The sequence below is a fragment of the Sesamum indicum genome, linkage group LG5 (assembly GCF_026168435.1).
Source record: "Sesamum indicum cultivar Baizhima isolate 11 linkage group LG5, ASM2616843v1, whole genome shotgun sequence".
In the NCBI taxonomy this organism is placed as follows: domain Eukaryota; kingdom Viridiplantae; phylum Streptophyta; class Magnoliopsida; order Lamiales; family Pedaliaceae; genus Sesamum; species Sesamum indicum.
In genome coordinates this window covers 17,121,449-17,141,997 of record NC_142661.1, presented here as the reverse complement: position 1 = coordinate 17,141,997, position 20,549 = coordinate 17,121,449, and the positions used below count along the sequence as shown (strand labels likewise).

The 20,549-nt window shown below is 35.2% G+C and overlaps 2 protein-coding genes across 3 annotated transcripts; one reads left to right on the top strand and one right to left on the bottom strand.

The window, feature by feature from the left end:
• The first annotated feature begins 184 nt into the window (after positions 1-184).
• LOC105161966 (sec34-like family protein) lies at positions 185-13,799 on the top strand. 2 transcript variants are annotated; one of them, XM_011079851.3, is made up of 25 exons: positions 185-560; positions 954-1,037; positions 1,138-1,245; positions 1,732-1,776; positions 1,864-1,938; positions 2,055-2,150; positions 2,449-2,526; positions 4,269-4,354; positions 4,634-4,700; positions 4,822-4,884; positions 4,979-5,080; positions 5,188-5,292; positions 5,429-5,521; positions 6,636-6,724; positions 8,007-8,226; positions 9,684-9,770; positions 10,145-10,261; positions 10,338-10,370; positions 10,679-10,765; positions 10,839-10,901; positions 11,572-11,688; positions 11,974-12,066; positions 12,503-12,625; positions 12,955-13,055; positions 13,301-13,799. In XM_011079851.3, exons 1-25 carry the CDS (start codon positions 462-464, stop codon positions 13,431-13,433), a joined length of 2,364 nt encoding a protein of 787 aa, XP_011078153.1. In that variant the 5' UTR covers positions 185-461; the 3' UTR covers positions 13,434-13,799. The 2 variants fall into 2 exon arrangements, with proteins under 2 accessions (XP_011078153.1, XP_088736741.1); XM_088880615.1 differs by lacking the exon at positions 12,955-13,055.
• Positions 13,800-14,520: 721 nt separating this feature from the next.
• Positions 14,521-16,983, bottom strand: LOC105161963 (RING/U-box superfamily protein). The gene is made up of 2 exons (XM_011079849.3): positions 15,918-16,983; positions 14,521-14,972 (listed from the first exon to the last, which is right to left on the bottom strand). Exons 1-2 carry the CDS (start codon positions 16,778-16,780, stop codon positions 14,897-14,899), a joined length of 939 nt encoding a protein of 312 aa, XP_011078151.1. The 5' UTR covers positions 16,781-16,983; the 3' UTR covers positions 14,521-14,896.
• Between the last annotated feature and the right edge of the window lie 3,566 nt (positions 16,984-20,549).

The window sequence follows — 20,549 nt, the reverse complement described above, 5'->3', positions numbered from 1 at the left end:
TTTCGTTCGTATTTTTTATGAGAAAAACGACTTTAGTCTATATCTGTTAGATTCAATTTTAGGATGAAATAATTTGTGGGAAAAAGACTAACTAGTTAGATGAAGCCAATAAATTGGGTGTATACGCAAATTAGGTGTGTTTTGAGGGTGTAAAATGCTAATTACCTAATACTCATAAAACGGAACAAGAAAAATGAAAAATGGGAAAGAGCACACAGACCGTTTGCACGGTTTTCCTACACTTTTAACAATCCAGTGGAGCTTCCTCAGTGTACGATTTTGATGCAAAACCTTGCCGTAATGGTTCTCTCAACACTTTGATTTTGCCAACTGCCGAGAGAATAACATCTCCAATCATTGCTCAGTACGAGCAACGTCGGAGCTCTGCGGCTGAGGGACGAGATTCAGGCGGAGCAAATTGTTGATTGTTAAATTATCTTAATCACTATTGAAGAGTGAATATGGCTGCCGCCACCGGGACAGCGGGTCCGGGAAAGCCCAGCCTCCCCAAATCTGGTGCGATCTCCAAAGGCTACAACTTCGCTTCCACCTGGGAACAGGTTTTTCGATTTCTTTCCTACTTCCAATTCGATCTGTATGCTTAATTTTTGAATTGATCACTGTTTTGATGCTTCGGCGTTGATAGATCTGGTGCTGCCTTTGCTCTTTAGTTCGTTTTTAACTACATTGGATCTCGCAATGTCCAGCCCCATTTATGTTATATGTTTGCACAACAAGTTGATTTGTTTTACTGAAATTGGTTTCATGAGTGATGTTGGACGTAATTTGATCTACACAGCACATTCCTTTTAACTTAAAAATTGATATGGCTTCATTGTTTTTCAGTTTGATCAATGTATACAATTATAAACCTACGTATGTACATTGCGTATATAGAGTCTGGAATTTGCCTGTCCTTGCTAACTCGACTATACTTTTTCCCCATTTATTAGAATGCTCCATTGACAGAGCAACAGCAGGCGGCAATTGTAGCTCTTTCCCATGCTGTTGCTGAAAGACCTTTTCCTCCAAATTTAGTAAGTCTTCTGCCAATAGATTGTTTGTTCCCCAATAATCTGTTTTTAAAATTTGAATGACTTTTTATTTGTTCCTTTCTTGTTATTCGGTGATCACAAGGCACAAGAAAAAGTAGCTGGACTGGAAAATGGCATGTCTATTTCTACCAAGCACAGCAGTACTGAGGATTCAGGGGCTATTGATGCAGTTCTGGTCAATACAAACCAGGTGCCTGGTGTTTTGATTTACTGTTGTGTGCTTCTGGTATTCATGACCAAATTTCTGAGGATATATGTAGTTGCTTGATTGCTGAACTTTGATTTGCATGATATAGAAATCTAGAAATCAAGCTCTAAGTAGTTAGAGATATTACGGATGGGTTCTTATATATAATTGAAGAAATTTTGCCTTTATAGTTAGAGAAACTATAGTTGATTTGCATAGTCCTTTTTAATATACCCTAACATTTTAAATTGGAAAGATTAAGAGCTGGGCTTAAGCAACCAGAGGTACACACCAGATTCTAATTTAAGCTGTGGAGACCTTTATCTCTAAGATTCATAATAAGAATTTAGGAGTACAAGTCCTTCGGATAATTTGTTGACAGTAGTTTTTGTTTGAGTTTTGCTGACTTTATCTAGATTTGGTCTTATCCGAAAATTATATCTGATTTCTTTTAATATATAGTTTTTTGGTTCACTTTCTTTATTGCAGTTCTACAAATGGTTTACTGATCTTGAAGCAGCCATGAAATCAGAGGTTACCTCAGTTTTTTAGTCTCCTCATGCTTCCCTTGGTTGAAAATGATTTGTGTTACACTATTCACATGCTCTTTTCTTTCTTTAGACTGAAGAGAAATATCAGCATTACGTGAGGACATTAACAGAGCGAATACAAACATGTGACACTATACTCCATCGGGCAAGATATATTCTTATGTTCTCATGGGCACTTTATGGAACTCTCCTCAGTCTTTATTCAGTCCATGTTCCTGCCATCTTTATCAACTAAACTATTATTTAAATGACTTGATGCAGGTGGACGAAACCCTTGAATTATTTAATGAACTACAACTGCAGCATCAGGCTGTTGCGACGAAGACAAAAACTCTGCATGATGCATGCGATCGACTGGTAAGTTATGCTGCTTTACTTTGTTTTCTGTAAGTGTGTATTTAAGATTGATGAAAAGTTTCTACTGTGAAGAAGTTAGTTATCTTTGAAAGTCCCATTGTACAAAGCATCATTATCCATTTGAATTATGGTTGGTAGGTTTTACCTTTACCCATCATAGTCCCATGTAATCGATGTAAGGGCCACCTATCTTTTATCCCCGTAAATTGATAAATATGGATCATAGATAAGGAAAGCTGTGGGCATAAACTTTATGGCTATTGACTACACCCTGCTCCTTTTATTCTTCATTTTGCAGCTAATAGAGAAGCAAAAGCTAATTGAATTTGCCGAATCACTTCGTGCTAAGCTCAACTACTTCGATGAACTGGAGAATGTAAGGTTTGCATGTCTTTTACTTAGAGATTACTTTAATGATTTTTCATATTTGACATTCAACCGTTCTGGAGTACTATAGAATTTCAGTTGCTTGCAAAATATGCAGCAGGTGGATCTGTATGCCAACTATCATACTTTACCTACACTGCTTATTTGCTTAGTTTAGAAAGCAAAAAGAATATACTGTCTTTGCGTGATAAAACATATTCTGTGAATAAACAAAATCATTCTATAATTTAAGGGGATTTCTTAGTCTTGAATTTTGTATTAATGGTCTACCTTTCAGATTGTTCTCTTGAAGATGTAAAAAATGTCTGAAAAGTCAAAACAGCCCCATAGCATGAATAGATTTTTCTACATAGTTGCAGACATAAAGCTTCAAGTTTTCTTGAGAGTTAAACAAAATAATTTGAAGAATATTGCATCCTTCCATCCATTCACATTCGGCCAACCACCAGAATTTCTCCAAAATTTGAAGCATAGAGAATCCTGATATGTCAAAATTTGGTATCCAGTTTGCAGGATTCATATGAATAAAATCTATGATCCATCTCTGAACAGCCTTTTATTTCTCATTTCTTGGTTCTTCATTGCAGAGATTATTTTTTATTTAATATTTTGATGTATACTTTATGTAATTAGCCATCATCTTTTTGCTGAATTGATCAACATTCTTTTTGGTCTCGGGTTTTGCACGCCATTCATCACACCTAATCTAACTATGTGAATTGTTTGTGTGAACTGATCCCTGTTTTATGTGACAACATTATCTTCTACAATACTTACTCTATGCAAGATAATGGAGCATTTGAGATGCAATGCCATCCAAAGGTGTATTGTTTTCCAGCTGAATGCATCTCCAATGTCTTTTGGTTTTTGTCATCTCGCTTATGATTTTATCTGGCCTGAATTCATTGTTTTGATGCGTTTTGGCATTTTGTACATTTGGCATTAGGGTTTAACTGTTAATTTTGCTTCAACTATTCTATCTCTCACTGCAATTTGAAAAGGATTAGCAGAAGCTATAGGATGCACAATATGAATATTGTACTTAAGATCCCTATCTTGTTGTGTTTACAGTATTTACCGCCTAGATGCATTATTAATTGACTGCCTCCTTTATTAATGTGGTTAACTTACTGAAGTTGATGGGCATTACATTGTGAGATTGAAAAATTTCATGCTTTCCGAAAGAAATTCTGCTGAAAAAATCAATTGAAAACCAAAAAGGTTTTATAAGTAACTAAAATGAAGTATTGGTGAATGTTATCGTATGAGTTAGACCTTAAACTTCTTTTCATGTGCAAACATTCACATGAAAGCCCATTCATAACTGTGTATTCTCTCTGAGATTTAAAAAGTACGTCCAAGGTTGTCTGACGAGGTGTATTAGCAAGTCAGTATTTATAAAAACTCTTAGATGCTTGTATAATCTTCATCACCAGTGAACTGGAGTTGGAAATCTTGTTCCAAGCTTGGCCCAAGAGGCAAATAAGTCATAAAAAATTAAACTTCCCCATTTACTTGACAAACAAATATGTAATCTCGTAGAAATGAGTCAAACTCGAGCTTGTTCAGCTTCATTGATATACGATCATATCCTTTTTCTTTCCAAGTTGGGATCTGGATGAGTACTCTCATTTGACTTATTCTCATACACATCTGCTTAAATTAGACTATAAATATGGAACACGAATGACACATCATATTTTCATGATTGGCAATTCGTCCTGTATGCAGGTTGCTGCCAGTTTTTATTCTCCAAGCATGAATGTAGCACATGAGAATTTCCTCCCTTTGCTTAAAAGAGTTGATGACTGCATCTCGTAAGTAACATTATTTAAATACAACAATATTAATTTTCTTGCAAAAACTGTCAGTCCTCTTTTGTACTGCTTGTATATCACGTGCAGTTAAGAGTTGTGAAGGCAGTATTTGTATATCACCATCTGCTTTTTGACATGAATATACTCATCTCATGATGCTGAAGTATGTTGGTTCATGAATAAATTGAAGGGTCCTGGCTTGCCAGGGGAATGCTATTACATTTAATATCTGATTCCAAAATCCATTGTATTGATCTTTTGAAATCCTTTTGTATGTAGGTATGTTGAGAGTAACCCACAGTATGCTGAGTGCAATGTTTACTTGGTCAAGTTCCGACAACTTCAGGTCTGGACACTATCCAATAGCTAAATCCTAAGCAGCATGTGTATTAGGAAGTTTTAGTTCTTGACTAGTAGATCCAACGTTTGGTTCTAAAACCTAAAACTTCTTTCTAAACTTGGCGTAGTCTCGAGCTTTAGGAATGATCCGCACTCATGTACTTTCTGTTTTGAAGAACACTTCCTCTCAGGTACACCTGCTCTGCTTTTGCTTTGAACTTGGATCTTTGTGTTTTTAATATTAAAAAATGGATCTGTCTATTATAATTTCTTGTTTCACTCTAGGTCCAGGCAGCAATAAGAAGCAGTGCCGGAAACAAAGCGTCGGTCTCTGAGGGTGTGGAGGCATCTGTAATATATGTCCGGTTCAAGGCAGCAGCAAATGAGGTAATATTGTTCACTCTGCATTTTTCTTAAACACCATTCTTCAACCTGAATGAAGGGCTGAACAGTGGATGAAATTTCGGTTTGGCTAAAAAATGTGCAAATTGCAGCTTAAGCCGGTATTGGAGGAAATTGAAAGTAGAAAACCAAGAAAGGAATATGTCCAGTTACTCACGGAATGCCACAAACTTTACTGTGAACAGAGGCTTTCATTGGTGAGTTTGAATTACATCTTTCTATGTTGCCCCGGTCCCCTCCCCCTCCATTACTTTCTCTCAAGTAGATTTTATTTCTTTTCTTTGTTCATATTGGTTCTCTCTATTATTTTATTCTTTTTATCTTCTGCTCCAGGTGAGGGGCATAGCACATCAACGGATCTCTGAATTTTCCAAGAAAGAAGCCTTGCCGTCATTGACTAGATCTGGTTGTGCATATTTGATGCAGGTTATCCTACACTCCATTAGTTTATAACTGTTCTGTAAATATAGTAGAAGTTGGATGGTTTTATTTTGAGGGGCCAAAACCAGAAGTTATGGTGATCTTTCTTTCCTTGTCACACAAGAGACATTTGAAGCTCAATGGGTTCACTTGGTCTTACTCAAGTACTTGTGGTTCTGCCCCTCCCCATGGTGCAAGAGTATCAGACCAAATAGGCTGTTATTTTCAATCGTGGTCTCTCTAGGGTATCACTATTTAACTGATATACATCTTGGTAAGCCCATCACTCAAGCGAGACCCTATAAGAAAATTCGTTCAAGTGGATGTACTTTAATGTTTTCTTTGATAAGGAATACAAAGAAACTTAACACCGACGAACATGGTCATCCCTCTTTAGTATTTATCACTTCCACGATTCCTGCTCAGAGAAACATTTCAGCCTCTGGTGAAGTTAATTAGGACTACTGATTAGGGTAAATTATATAATGTATTTTTTTATTGATATTCCTATATTATTGTGACATGATGCTTGTTGTTGGATGGATTTATGACATTTGAGGTGCTTTTATGAAAGGAAACAAAGTTGCAAGAAAATGGCTAAAATGTGAAAAATTAAAAAAAAAAAAAATATTTCCTTTTTTCACATTTTAGCCATTTTTTTGCAACTTTCTTCATTCCATAAAAGCATCTAAAATGTCGTAAATACACCCAAGCAACAAGTATCATATCACAAGAATATAGGGATATCAATAGAAAAATACATCATATAATTTGCCTGGTCAACTACTTTGTTCTTTATTTCTACTTCCTTTTCGATCAAGCTGAGAATATTTTCCTGATAATTCAATGCTTAATCTCTTGGCATAGCATACAGCTTATGAGGTAGTCACAGTTTCTGAAAAGGTTTCATATTTTCCCACTATCTGTGAATGCAAAACTGGTTATCTGGATGACTTTGTGTTATTGGATTTATCTACTCCTATTTCTTGAAGATACTAGGTCATTAAATCATTGACTTGTGACAAAGTTAACATATTGGAGCCAACTAACTCTTTTTTTACCTTAAGAGGTAAGTGGCAGATATCTGGTCAATGATTATTAGTGATGAATGAAATTGCAGGTGTGTCAGCTTGAGCATCAACTCTTTGATCATTTCTTCCCTTCATCTTCAGAGGATGTTTCGAGTTTGGCTCCTCTAATAGATCCACTGTAAGTCATTTTAATTTTATGATGTTTTATGCATCTGTTTCTCTTATTTTTCCTTCATTTCAAAGTCAAACAGATAATAACTGCTGATTATTTTGTCCTGAAAATTAGATATCTGTTGAGCAACATGGAGCTCTCTCTAGTTTCCAAATGGAGCTAGAAAACTCATCCTTCTTTGGTGCATAACACGTGATCTTTGAACACAGTCATGGTCCAATTAGCTATGGGAGGTCTTTGAAAACTTTGTTGTTGTAAGAGTCTCTGTTGATCGATAATATGGTTTATCATTCAAATTGCTGTAACGTGGAGGGGAATCCCTACTTTGAATGAGAAATTACATTCACATCACAAAAGGTTAACACATAATTCAAGATGGAAATTATCAGTAAGAACAACAATCAAATTAGATATAATGACTTCTAAAGCCGCCTTCTTGTTGCCATTGCTATTACCTCTTCAATATGATAATAAGTTCATGAATAGAGATTGTGTTCGAATTGGTATTACACTTATGCATGTTACGGACAGATATATTCTTGCAGTAGACATTGGATGAAATATTTGAGGACAAGAATTTTCTCAATATAACCTGGACAAGAATAAAGAACATATATACCAAGTGAAGATATCAGGGGTCTGTATTAGACCCTGTTGTCTGATACTGTAAATTAGGAGCCTTTTCTATCTTTTCCCCTTTTATCCACAAAGAAATTATGAATCATCCAGATCTTGCTCAAGTCGAATTCCTTCTTCTCCTCCTTTTGTCCAATGATTCCGGACTTCAAAGAAAATGAGAAAAAGGGGTCGGTCAATAGCATTGCTCTTTCTTTCCCTGGTCTCTCGATCAGATTGAGCATCTTTGTACGAAATATAATTGAGCGATTTGGCAACTGACATTGAATTGCCCATTTTTTGAGGGTTCTCTGCTGTTGATACTTTCCTCTTACTAACAGATTTCCTTTTCCTTTTCGTTTTTCATGTTTGGAAAGCCATAGCAGACATTCCTTCACCATTACTTATAATATATTATTTGCCTCATAAGAGGATTAAGTTATTTTGTGGACAAGCTTTGATAGTTTTTCTTATTTCCTCCATGTGTTAATTTATGTATCATTAATTGCACATGGGACCAAATTTTGTTCTGCATTATGAGTCAATATGTTTCTCTCACACAGAAGTGAGCGGTGCTTTATTTAGCTATATAGTTTCTCCCATACATGAAGCACAAGCTCCTTAGATACTCTTTCACATTGGAATCCCAACTCAAGCTCTTCATTTATGGCAGGTGTACTTACTTGTATGATACATTACGTCCAAAACTTATTCATGAAGCAAACCTTGATATTCTTTGCGAACTTGTTGATATCCTTAAAGTTGAAGTCCTAGCAGAACAAGTAAGTAGACGGGGCGAGTCGCTAGCGGGATTACGCCCAACATTGGAAAGGATCTTGGCAGATGTTCATGAGCGTTTAACTTTTCGTGCTAGAACCCACATTCGCGATGAGGTAACTACTGCATCCTGGACAAGTATTAGGCTTACTTCTATTTTCTTTTCTTTCTTGTTTCCAAATTACACTTTTATGCGTTGTCTGTTTTGTTTGAGAGTTGGATTGGGGTTGAAAGAAAAGGAGGGTAAGAAAGACAATCAAGCTAAGACAGGGCTCAAGTAATTTATGATAAATTCTAGAGGAGAAAATTTCTGAACTTGAAGAAAATCAGGTAAAGGTAGTTTTAGAACCTTAATTGTTGGTTGAGGGATGATAGGTAGCTATATGTCCACATACTTCAGTGTAAGACATTCAATTTTTTGTGGACTTTGTGTAATTAATTTTTGGGATAATTATACTCCACTTCCTTGATGTTTGGTGTAATTACACGTAGACCCCCTGTGATTTGAAAAATTACATCTAGCAATCCTGAGGTTTCCTTTCGTCTAACAAATAAGTCCTTCGTTGGTCAAAATCCATAGAATTTGCTATATTAACAAAAAACTGAATGAAAGTTGATATTTACCCTCAATTGACTTATTACTAACTTATTGCGGGTCAAACGATTTTTTTCCGGACTAAACTATTCTTATAATGGTGAAGATATATCTACTAACATGCATTAATAACGTGTGAAGACTTATGAGGGTAATTTGGTTATACAAAGATTTATTTGACACGCAATAAGCCAATAATAAGTCAATTGGGGGTAAATATAGATTTTTTTCTTTTTTTTGTTAATATCAACAAATTCGGTGAATTTTGACTAACCGAGAGACTTATTTGTTAGATGGAAGCAAACCTCAGGAGTGCTAGATGTAATTTCCCAAACTACAGTCGGTGTACGTGTAGTTACACCAAACCTTCGGGGAGCGAAGTGTAATTATCCATTAAATGTTTGAGGTCCCCTTTCCTTGTCTATGTAAGCATGAGTTTCCTACAGGAAGAATCTCTTGCTAGTGAGCAGAGCCTCTTTGTGAGCAAAATAAGGCTTGCCAAAAAGTTTCAGTTGATTCTTTTTTGCTTCCTTTTCCAAATCTAATAATGAATGGATTGATTTGCGGATCTGGATACTGGAAGAGATGGCTTGAAGCGATAAGAGTATTGATTCTTTTGCATGTCATTTTGATCTCTGCTTGCTGGAACTGGAAGGATGATGAAAGTATTGACTGTTGATGAATGGACATGTGAAAAATGGTCAGAGATGGAGAAGACACCGGGGGACGGGGACGGGGGCTTTAAGCTGAATTTCATTAATTAGAGGAATGGAGGACATGAACCAGCCTTTTCTTAAGTTCGGCTTTGGACGTTCACTTTCAAATGAAAATATGTAAATGAGTGAGAAAAAAATCCCTGAACCAACCAAAAAAGAGGAAAAACTGGAACCGTATCCCTTCAAAATTGCTTGAGATACTCTTTAGCAATCTATAGGAATTGCTGTTCCTTAGAAAAAGTAATATCTGTCTCTATTGTAGATTGCAAATTTTCTTCCTTTGGATGAAGATCTAGACTATCCTGCTAAGCTGGAGCAATCAGCCGAGACAAAGTTGGAGACATCATCTGTAAGAACCTATCATTTTTCATTGTCTGCGTTATGAAGGTGTTTCGATGTTGTTTTACAATGCTTTTTGTTGCTTTAGTGTACTTTGCTGCTGTTAGTCGTTGCCTTCCCCATAGTTCAGGTTTGCTGTGTTATTGTCTTTTTTGCCTGCTGGAAGGTTTGATCAGACCTTCTGGCCTCAGATTACCCCTTATTCCATTTCAAAGTTCAAAGTTGGACGCCAACAACCCGCCTTTGTCTCTGTCTGCACACGTACCTTATTTTCTTGAATATTATTCATTTTGAATACAAAATCAGTTGGTCTATAAAATAAATAATAATAATAAAATACAAAATCAATTGTTAGTAATGTTTACCTCTCATATCTGATCGCAGAGTGCTCAGAGCCCAGATATTTCCAGGACTTGGTACCCTCCACTTGAGAAAACTATATCCTGTTTGTCCAAACTATATCGTTGCCTAGAACCAGCAGTTTTTACTGGTTTGGCTCAGGTATAGTTGGCTGTCTTCCCTGTGTGATATGATTGAGTATGTGTTAAATTTTAATTACTTTCACTTTTTTTATCAGGAAGCAGTTGAAGTTTGCTCGTTATCCATTCAGGCGAGTTCTTTAAGTTTTCATTTTTGTTGGAGATAGAGAAGGGGAACACAACATTAGAATTTTCAACAAGCAAATAGCTGCCCTTGTGAATTGGGTTTGGTAGCAAAATGAGCTGCTACCATTCTGGAATTCTTCTCCTAGCATTGACACTCATTCCTAGATCAATGCATCTCACTTTGCTTTTTTACATCTGGAAGCCTGTTTCTTGATATGAACTAGCCAGACTTTTATGCTCTATTTTGTGTTCGTACTCTCATGTCCAGTGCATTTTCTTTGACAATTCTCACTCAAGTAATGTGATTGTGCAGAAAGCTAGCAAACTAATCGCAAAAAGATCAAGCGCAATGGATGGGCAGCTATTCCTCATAAAGTTTCTTCTTATCCTTAGGGAGCAGGTAATGTTTTATCTTTAGTTATTGACAATGATAAACAGTGTTTCTTTGACTTACACGAGTAGTTTATTTGCAGATTGCGCCGTTTGATATCGAATTCTCAGTTACACACAAAGAGCTTGACTTCTCTCATCTGCTGGTACTGATTTCCCCTGATGCGGATTATCTTCTTGAGTATCAAAATATCATGTTTTATTATTTGAAAAGCACATGATTGAAGCTGATCTATATTGAAGATTATAATCTGGGCTCGCTCTTCATATATTGAGTGATTGCTCTTAACATGGATAATGTATTTGTCTCCATCAATATTCAATAACCATCTATAATTTTTGTGTCATGATTGGATTTATTCTGCGGGGCTGATTAACATAAAAAATCACGACTTTATCTTTCTCTATGTTTTACATTCATGAAAATCACAACTTCTCATTATCTGTGCTTCACAATTGTTTGTGCACCTGAATAACATTCGATTCAATTTAGCAGTGGAAATAAAATGTCATACATTTTCATTTTTGAAAATGAGGACTTGATACAGGCTTAAATATCTGAGTGCTTACTAATTTTTCTAGTTTATCAAGAAGTTGGAAAACTTCACTCATCTCTGTAGTTAGGCAACCAGTGACTAGCTGAGACTATTGACTAATTTGATTGATGTGGAAGAATCTTAACACACTTAAGTGTAACTGGAATTCATGGCTGTTATGATCTTAAAAGATTAATAAAATTAGCCATGAGATTCTACAAATTGGGATATTTTTATTTTAGTGGTGATGATAATCACATGTATTAAATTACATTTCCAGGAGCATTTGCGACGGATTCTTAGAGGGCAGGCCTCCCTATTTGATTGGTCAAGGTCCAGTTCCTTGGCTAGAACTCTCTCTCCACGAGTGTTGGAAAGTCAAATAGATGCCAAGAAGGTACCTTACCCCGTCTCTCATTTGTTAAGGGACTTGGATTCTGTATTCTTATCTGCCTCCCAAGGTTCAAAGTCAATGTAGAAGTTTTTCCATATTTAATTATTTTTCTGAATTGGGAGATTGAGTTAGATACGTGTTGAATATTTCAGTACCATTACATCCGCGCCTCTATATGCTTCCTTTGAATATTTCTAGTAATAAGATTGTATATGCTAAGTTATCATACATAATTGAATAGAATGTTGTTTAATGATCATTCTCAGTTGATGTCCACTTGACATGCAGGAGTTAGAGAAAAGCCTGAAAGCGACTTGCGAGGAGTTTATTATGTCAGTGACTAAACTGGTTGTGGACCCTATGTTGTCTTTCGTCACCAAGGTCTGTTGTGTTTTATGTCTCAGCGAATTTATGGATACTTGGTTTTGAACATATTATATAGCAATATAGACTCATATCACGCAGACTAAACAGTTTGTGGAAAAGGCATTTCATGAGATATGAGTAAGCTACTTTGAACGTGGTATTCTACTTGAAAGGAAAAAATCATCGTATATACTGAGAGAGATATAGAATGACCCAACCTTGAGTGTAGGATGTAGCTGGATGACAGCCTAAATTGGCATCAGACATTCACTAGTTGACCACACGTTTGGGCAAAGAGGTGGTTTTGGCTTGAGGAATGGAAGTGCACAGTGATCTCTAACACATATTTGGACTTTTCATATTTGCGACTCATATCTATGTTACAATTTACGTCAATATTTAAGTCATACTTCTTGGCATAGTCTTTACTTAAAATTATTCATCTGTGAAGGTCACTGCAGTCAAAGTTGCCTTATCCGCCGGCAGTCAAAATCAGAAGGAGTCTGCCCTTACTAAGCCTCTCAAAGATCAGGCTTTTGCTACTCCCGAAAAGGTTGCCGAACTTGTCCAGAAGGTATGCATGTTTTTTTACTTTTCTAGTTTTGGCTAGCAAGATGTTTTTGGTCTCTCCAGAGCCCTGTCACCACACTTTCAAGATAGTTGAATTCTTTGTATTCCCTCTCATCTTTGTACCTACTCTTTTGCTAATATTCAAACTCTGAATAATTTGAGCTCAATTAATTAATTTCCTCTGCTTCATGTTCAAACTCTGAATAATTAGTGGAGCTCAAAATTAGTTAATTTCTTGTGCCGGTCATTGCATTGCTTACAATTCTTACCCACAAAATTGTCCTAGCACAGTCTTGGGACACAGTGATGAACATGCAATTGATTATATGACAGGTTGCTTCAGCTATTCAACAAGAGCTGCCAAAAGTAATGGGTAAAATGAAGCTTTATCTTCAGAACCCTGCAACGCGAGCTATACTTTTCAAACCAATTAAGTATGATATTTTTCCCACTTAATGTGCTATTATCATCTTTATTATAATACTTTTGAACTTTAGTGTAAGCCAGCTTAATCTGAATCAAGATGTGACGCCTTTTATCACTCAACCTTTTCGATTAGACTTTTGGCTGAAATCATAGTGTTGTAAAAATCAGTTTACTCCAGTACAGGATAGCATTAATTTTGTCCACAGTACAAGTTGAGTTATGTTGATGAAACTTGTTTCGACCCTAATTGCAGGACCAACATTGTCGAAGCTCATTCTCAAGTGCATTCTCTGTTGAAATCAGAGTATTCTCCTGAAGACATACACAATGTTGTTAATATGATTTCAATACAAGATTTGCAAGCTCAACTAGACAACCTCATGTAACACAGGTCCTAGGGGTTGCTTTCCGATATTGTTGTTTCTTTGGTCAGTTTAGAGAAAGAGAGAGGGAGAGAGTGCCAATGTACCTATAATTTTTGTATATTAGGATTTCCCAACATTCTTTCTGTAAACTTAAGATGGTAACCTGGTAAGCGGTAATGAGGCGATCATGAAATTGTAGTTGCTCGTTCCAGCGGATGCACAGTGACCCACACCTGAGGAGATGTTTTCTCATTTCCAGCTTTCATATAGAAAAATTTATAGGAAAAATATACATGTTCACATTTGTAGCAACTCTTTGAGTTAATCTTTTGCTCGGGACCTGGAAGAAAATTCAAGAATAACAGATTGATCTTCAGTTCTTTGATACCGATGCGACTGCAGTATGATTGCGGCTCTGTTGTGAGTATTGCCTGTACGGTTCAATGTCAGGGATTTGAAAGTATCCATTTCTTACCACATAAAAGGTGGTTCTACAGGTACTCATAAGGAGCTCTCCTGTAGATCATCTACTAATCTCCAAACCAATTGTGGTAGATAAAAATGACTGTTCTGTTTGATCCATCCAAGAATTTTTATCTACAATTATGTCAGTTGTAGGTGGTTGTGCCAGAAAATCAATTTATCACCATTTTATAAAACACTGATGCAAATTCCATCTAGTTAATGTAAAGCAGTAATACAACAGTTAAAACTATATTTTTATTTTATGATTCATCACTTGATTGGAATGTGAATCAATGACCTTGATAAGGGTAATTTACACAATGCCATTGGTTTGGCTTAACCAATTTAAATTTGAATCCTAGAACACATCAATCTGATTAAATAATTAGGATGGTTAGAACAGTCCCATGATTGATTAACCAATTCACAAGTCACTTTTTAGTAATATATTAATTTAAGTAATTCATCAATATAATTAAAAATAGTAACAAATTAGATCCAACTTATAATAGGAAAGTTTCAGAGAGGTATACAATGGAACTTTAGATGAAGTAATGAAAGGACATGCTTTTTGCCTTGCTAATTATAAAAAGAACATTTCTGCTAATTGCCATTTTGACGAGGAAAACAAACTGCTAGACTATTTGCACAGTAATTAACATACTATTTTCAAAGCGGTTCACAAGTTGGCGTTCTGATATGACAATTGGTCCGAACATTCAAGGGCCATCCAGCAATATCAAAAGATCAGTTGATGAATTATCCGTAGCTATTCCACTTCATGCTAAATTCATATATAAGTTGGAACATGTCTATCTATCTATATATATATACTTAGACGGCGGAACTTATATAGTACGCCACCTCCTAGGACCTTCATTTGTCCATGATGTCAAAAGAGAGCAGTTTTGAAGAAATTGAGTCCCACATTTGATCTTTCAATGTAGTCATGTATATGAAACATCATCGACTGACCAACTTTTGCACCTCTAAGATATGAAGCAATAACTATATGGGATTTAGTGCTTGCAATCACGACAGTAGTGCTCTGTCTGCAGCTGAGCTCCACAGTTGTAGCAAAAAGCATATCCACACCTAAGATCAACAGAACAAGATATTAAAGGGGGAAAAAATGGCAGCTAGTCCCAACTATGGGGTTGGCGGATAAAGCACGGTGTATTTAATGTTCATTCTAGTAAGAGTTATAGACCCATTTAAGATAGATTATTCAAAAGCCTTGCAAAACATTGATAATTGTATAACATATAATTCAGAAAACTAAAATCTTTTAGCTAAAATACATGATGAATAACGCACAAGAAGCGGATATTGAACCCAGGTTCACTATTGAAATTGTAGCAGATGCAAAATATTGATGGTTGGTCAAAATAGTAATATGAGCAACAGATGATTATATCAAATTTCCGACATAGATAGCACATATTATGGATCTCTCCGATTGTACAGTATTATAAATTCTGTATGCATTTTAAGTATCAGCTTTATATCATCAATCTTGTAGCCATATGACAAAAATGCAGTAACAAGAAGCAGAGAATATCACGAAAAAAGGGATGATCACATGTCTTCAATAAAGTGAGAGCTGGTAGCTTGAGTTTTCAGAAGTAGTTGCATCCTCTAATTCACAGACATAGATTTTTCCAATCACTAAGCAGTGTAGTAGCTTTGTAAAACATCAAGACTCGAAGAGATTATCATCTTAAACTTTTCCATCTTAGAGAGCACTGTATAACTCATATATGGTAATTATGATCATTCAGCCCAAAACTGAAAATTCAAACGAAAGCATAGTTGACCGTCACAAATGGGGAGTGTCTAACAATTACCTATAGCAAGATTGCTTCTTCACTGATCTTCAAACAAGTAATCCACTTTGGTCAAATTTAAGTAGTAATTCTGACAGTAGTATGCTGACACTTTACCAGCAACAACAACAGAAAACATGTATAATTCACATTTGAAACACCCAAGGGCCAAGTTAATAAGTAAAAGTGATGAGAGTCGAACAACCAGACCAACCTGCATCTCATGAACAAGCAACCCGATGACTTCTCAACATAGAATTTGCACTTGGGACACCTCATCCACTTCTTACTCTTGGCAAGATTCATCAGCATTATATCCTCATTGCTCCTCTCACCCTCCTTCAACTTCTGAAAATCCGAGCACGCCATGTCCGAATGCCAAGGAACCTTGCACTGCACACAGAAAAGCCTGTTACAATCAGGGCATTCAGATTGCATTATAACCTCATTGTCCACACTCTGGTCATCGATCAACAAAGCCGAACAATCCTTATACGGGCAATAAAACTTCTCCGACGCCAGAATCACAGCCTCACACAACGCATCGCCCCATCTGTCAAAAACCTGCTTTGGCAGGATAGAACGGCAATGTTGAGGCTCCAAGAACCCATTGCAGCCAGAAACAGGGCAGTTAATAGCAGTAATATTCTCTTGCAACTTGGAGGCCACATATTTCCCCATGCACTCTGAACAGTAAGAATGAGTGCATCCCAAAACTCGGAACAGGTCATTAACAGGCTTCTCATCAGCACAAATTTCGCACATGAAGGTTAAACTTGAAGGGATGCTTAACTCAGTCTCCTTGGGTGATTTTGTGTTGGAAGACTCGCCTTTGAAAACCCTATTCCGAGTTTTTGTGAATGAGTACAGCAGTTTCACTTCATCATTAAAATAAAAGGAGTCTTGGGATAAATCGATCACCCCTTTGGGTCTAAGAGGATAATTCTCAACTGGGATGGCGTCGAGTCTGCTGGTGCCTTTCTTGATGGGAACTGGTCTGACATACAGAACGGAGATTTCATCGTCGTCGGCTGCACTATCTGGGATAGTTAGGATTTCCACAACCTCTGTTGCCATTGAAATCTTGGTTGATCAATGATCATTATCCACTCCAACTGTTGGAGGTTTGACTGGGATTTTGATGTGAAAATGCTATTTGTTGTGGAGTCTGGGTACGACGTATAGTAATAAATGTGGCATGAGTGTTTGGGGTGTTCTTGCAGAATTTTGAGAAAGGATTTTTGGGTTTTGAGTTATCAGAACCAGAGTGAATGTATTTGTTTGAGGTTTTTGATGTGGTGGAAGAAGAAAAGAGTCTGTTTCAGCTCAAACGTCACTTTCTTTTTTTTTTTGGGTAAAATTCATTTACCCAAATCTATTTTGTTGAAAAAGTTAAAACTTGCTGTGTTTTTTTTAAAAAGGCTAAAAGATTCCTTATATTTTGTAAAAATCAGTAAAAAACACATCTTTCATTGGTAATTGATGAAAGGTGCATTACAAGTTCCTTGTGTGTTTGGAGATGATCTTTAACTGTTTTTTACCTTATTTTTTTAATATTTTTTTTACTAAAATACCCTCATGGTATTTATATATTTTATATGTATAATCTTTTGTTTATTTTGAGTGTTTTTTTGTATTTTCATCTATTCAAAAAAAATTTTTGTTAAAATATATTTATTTAGAAATATGAAAAGAATTATATAAATTTTTGAAATTTTATAATTTAAATTCAAATATTAAATTAAACTTAAATTTAAATAAGTTTTATAATTGTTAAAACTGAAAGTTAAAAATTATAATTGTTAAATTTAAAATTATTTTTAATTAACTAAAAATATATATTTAATTATTATAATTATTTTTAATTATTTTTAATTAATTAAAATATATTTATTAATATAATTGAAATTAACTAAAAAAATTAAAAAAAATATGGTGACGACGACACTGTTGCTCAGACTAAGGGGTCTGGGGTTTGCATCGTCGTCGCCCACAGAAGTGCGACAATGTTGTCGCTCAGCTTTGGGGGGAGAGCAAAGGCGGGGATGGTGGGGGAAGGAGGGAGGCAATAGGGGGTTTCACCGGGGGCGAGGGAGGAGGCGGCGAGAGTGGGGGTTGGGGTTGGGGGTGGGGGTGGTGGTGATTGGGGGTAGCCAGCTGGTGGGGGTGGGGATTAATTTTTTTTTCAAATAATTTTATTTATAATATATATTTTTAATCAATAAAATCCAACTGTCAAGATTAATTGATTAGATCTGACGGCTCAATGTAATCAATACATATCTAATGGTTACTAAAATAAAAGATAATATATATTAAGTAAGAGTGTAACGATCATTTTTGAAAAAATTAATACCATTAGTTAGATTTAACGGAAATTGGCATTCTTTTTAGCAAATTACTCCCTGTGTTTTGAATGATAAATTAAATTATCCCCCTAAGAATGATTTAGATAGGATGTAATTTGTTTTATTTTTCAAAACATATGTTGTAATTTGCTATCTTTTTATATATGAGTTTTTTGCTTATTTCACATATTATAGGGGGTAATTTTTTCCATAATATTACATTACATGTAGAAAACTCAGAAACTGAAGCATAAACATGCTGAAAGCACCTTTTGTCTAGGGATGTTCACAGTTCGGTTAAACCAGCTGAATCGAATCGAATTAAAAATTTGGTTGGAATCGAAAATCGAACCAAAATTCGATTTGGTTTTCATTTTTTTTCTAATTCGATTTTCGGTTTGTTTTTTTGCATAACTGTTAGGTGACCGAACAGGAATCGAAAATCGATTTATATATATTATTTTATTAATTATATCATATTAAAATATATTATTATATATTATATTTTTTCTTTTGTTACGAATTTTGAATTATATTAGTAAATATTCTTTTTCTTATACATTTTATTTTTTAGATTTTGATATTTTGGTACATTTATTTTTTGAATAAAATTAAAAAATACTAAAATTATTTATATTATATTTTTAAACAAAATCATTTTTTTCATTTTTTTAACCAAAAAAATCGTACCGAATCAATATTGTTCAGTTTGATTTTTGGTTTTTAAAAACGGTGAATTGAAAATTCAATTCGATTCAGTTAAATCGAATTGAATACCCTACTTTTGTCTTTCTTCTTCTTCTTTACAACTTCTCCCGATCATCATTTGACATGATTTTAGCAATTGAATTATCGAAATTGACAATAAACTGTTGCTCGAAAACAAAAGTAAAAGATTCTCATACACAACAAAGCCTACTATCCAGAAAGGGAAATAGCAAAACAAATACCTCATAAAAAGGACAATCAATTTTACTTATGTGCACCACTACAGTGGTTGTAATATCATGAGAAAACCATTTTCCTACCCCCAAAGTGCAAGAACAATCCTTAGCAATTTGCTCTAGACATAGGAGAAGAGAAGTTGAAATTTGAAAGCACCAAAATATTTGATGTAGGCAAACGTCCTATAGTGATTGCAGATAAAAGCTTGAAAGGTTTATAAACCCCAAAATCTTCTCTTCCTAGTGAGCTGTCTTTCAGGACAAAACCATAAGGCTCGTATAAAACCAGAGTGAATAATAACTCGTGCAATGAGGCACCGATCGAGTTGTAAACATCATTATTTATTGCCGTAGTGGGTAATACCTTACACAACGGGAACTGATCTAGTCATGGGCCACATCAATATGATCTTTCCAAGCTCAACATCGAACATGTTGCCTAATTCCAAATTTCGAGTATAGGTTTGTTTATATTCATTCATAAAGCAATCATGAAGAATGTAAAATATAAAGACAAATTCCATCCAAATTAGCACCTAATTCTACATGAAGTTAAATATGTTTAGTAACAGGAACTAGCTCTACACACACTGACGAGAGAAGCGGCTGAATGATCAAGCACCATTATGTGCAAAGAGGAAAGAAGAGCTATAAAGTATCATCACAATATGTAAAGACACGCCTTCTCTAACCTTCGTGCACAATTATATATTACGTAACAATTGTTTTCTGAATGTAACCAGACCACAAAACGTAAGAATAATGAACGGAAAAACCTCAAAACTTTCAGATACGATATACTGGTATCAAATATCAGTACCAAATTGAATATCAAAATTCTAAAATATCTTGTGTCGAATATCAAATCGACTTACAATACATACCAAATTTTTAATACTGATTTGAACGATTGATTATCTATTACCCGTAAAGTGAACAGTCCTACTAATTGATGAATGAGTTAAACGGAGTATGCCATTTTAACTCTAAGTATGGAAATAAAAGACCCTAGCATGTCCTTCTTTGTTCCTATTGTAATACGTCGTTGTGATTTGTGTTCCATAATGCTAAGTACAGACAATCGGAGTATGGTTAACAATAGCAACAATGTAAGACGAGTTTCTGTTTGAACAATGGTTGAATATGATATTCTTGTTCCCTTTTGAGCAACTTGTTTCCACCTATTTACTTGTTCGTGTTAAGAATTGCCAAAATAATTTGGTTACATGTCCAAATAATTTTTTATATGTTTCGATAATAGTTTTTCTTTGGAACGAGTATTCTTGTAAGATCAATATGTAGGGTTTTAATACTACCTATACATGTTTGGAACGTGGGATGATAACATAACAAATTCGAAGCGACCCTTGGATCGCCTCAAATCCACCGCCAACCTAACCTAATTCTGAACTCGAACGGGTTTATTAATTCATAAAATCTGGTTAATTTTTTTTTTCTTTTTTTTCAATTATGGATGTAGATATATTGTTATGTTACAAATGCAATTTACTTTATAAGTATATGATAAGTTTTCATTTGGCCCCTGCAGATCTA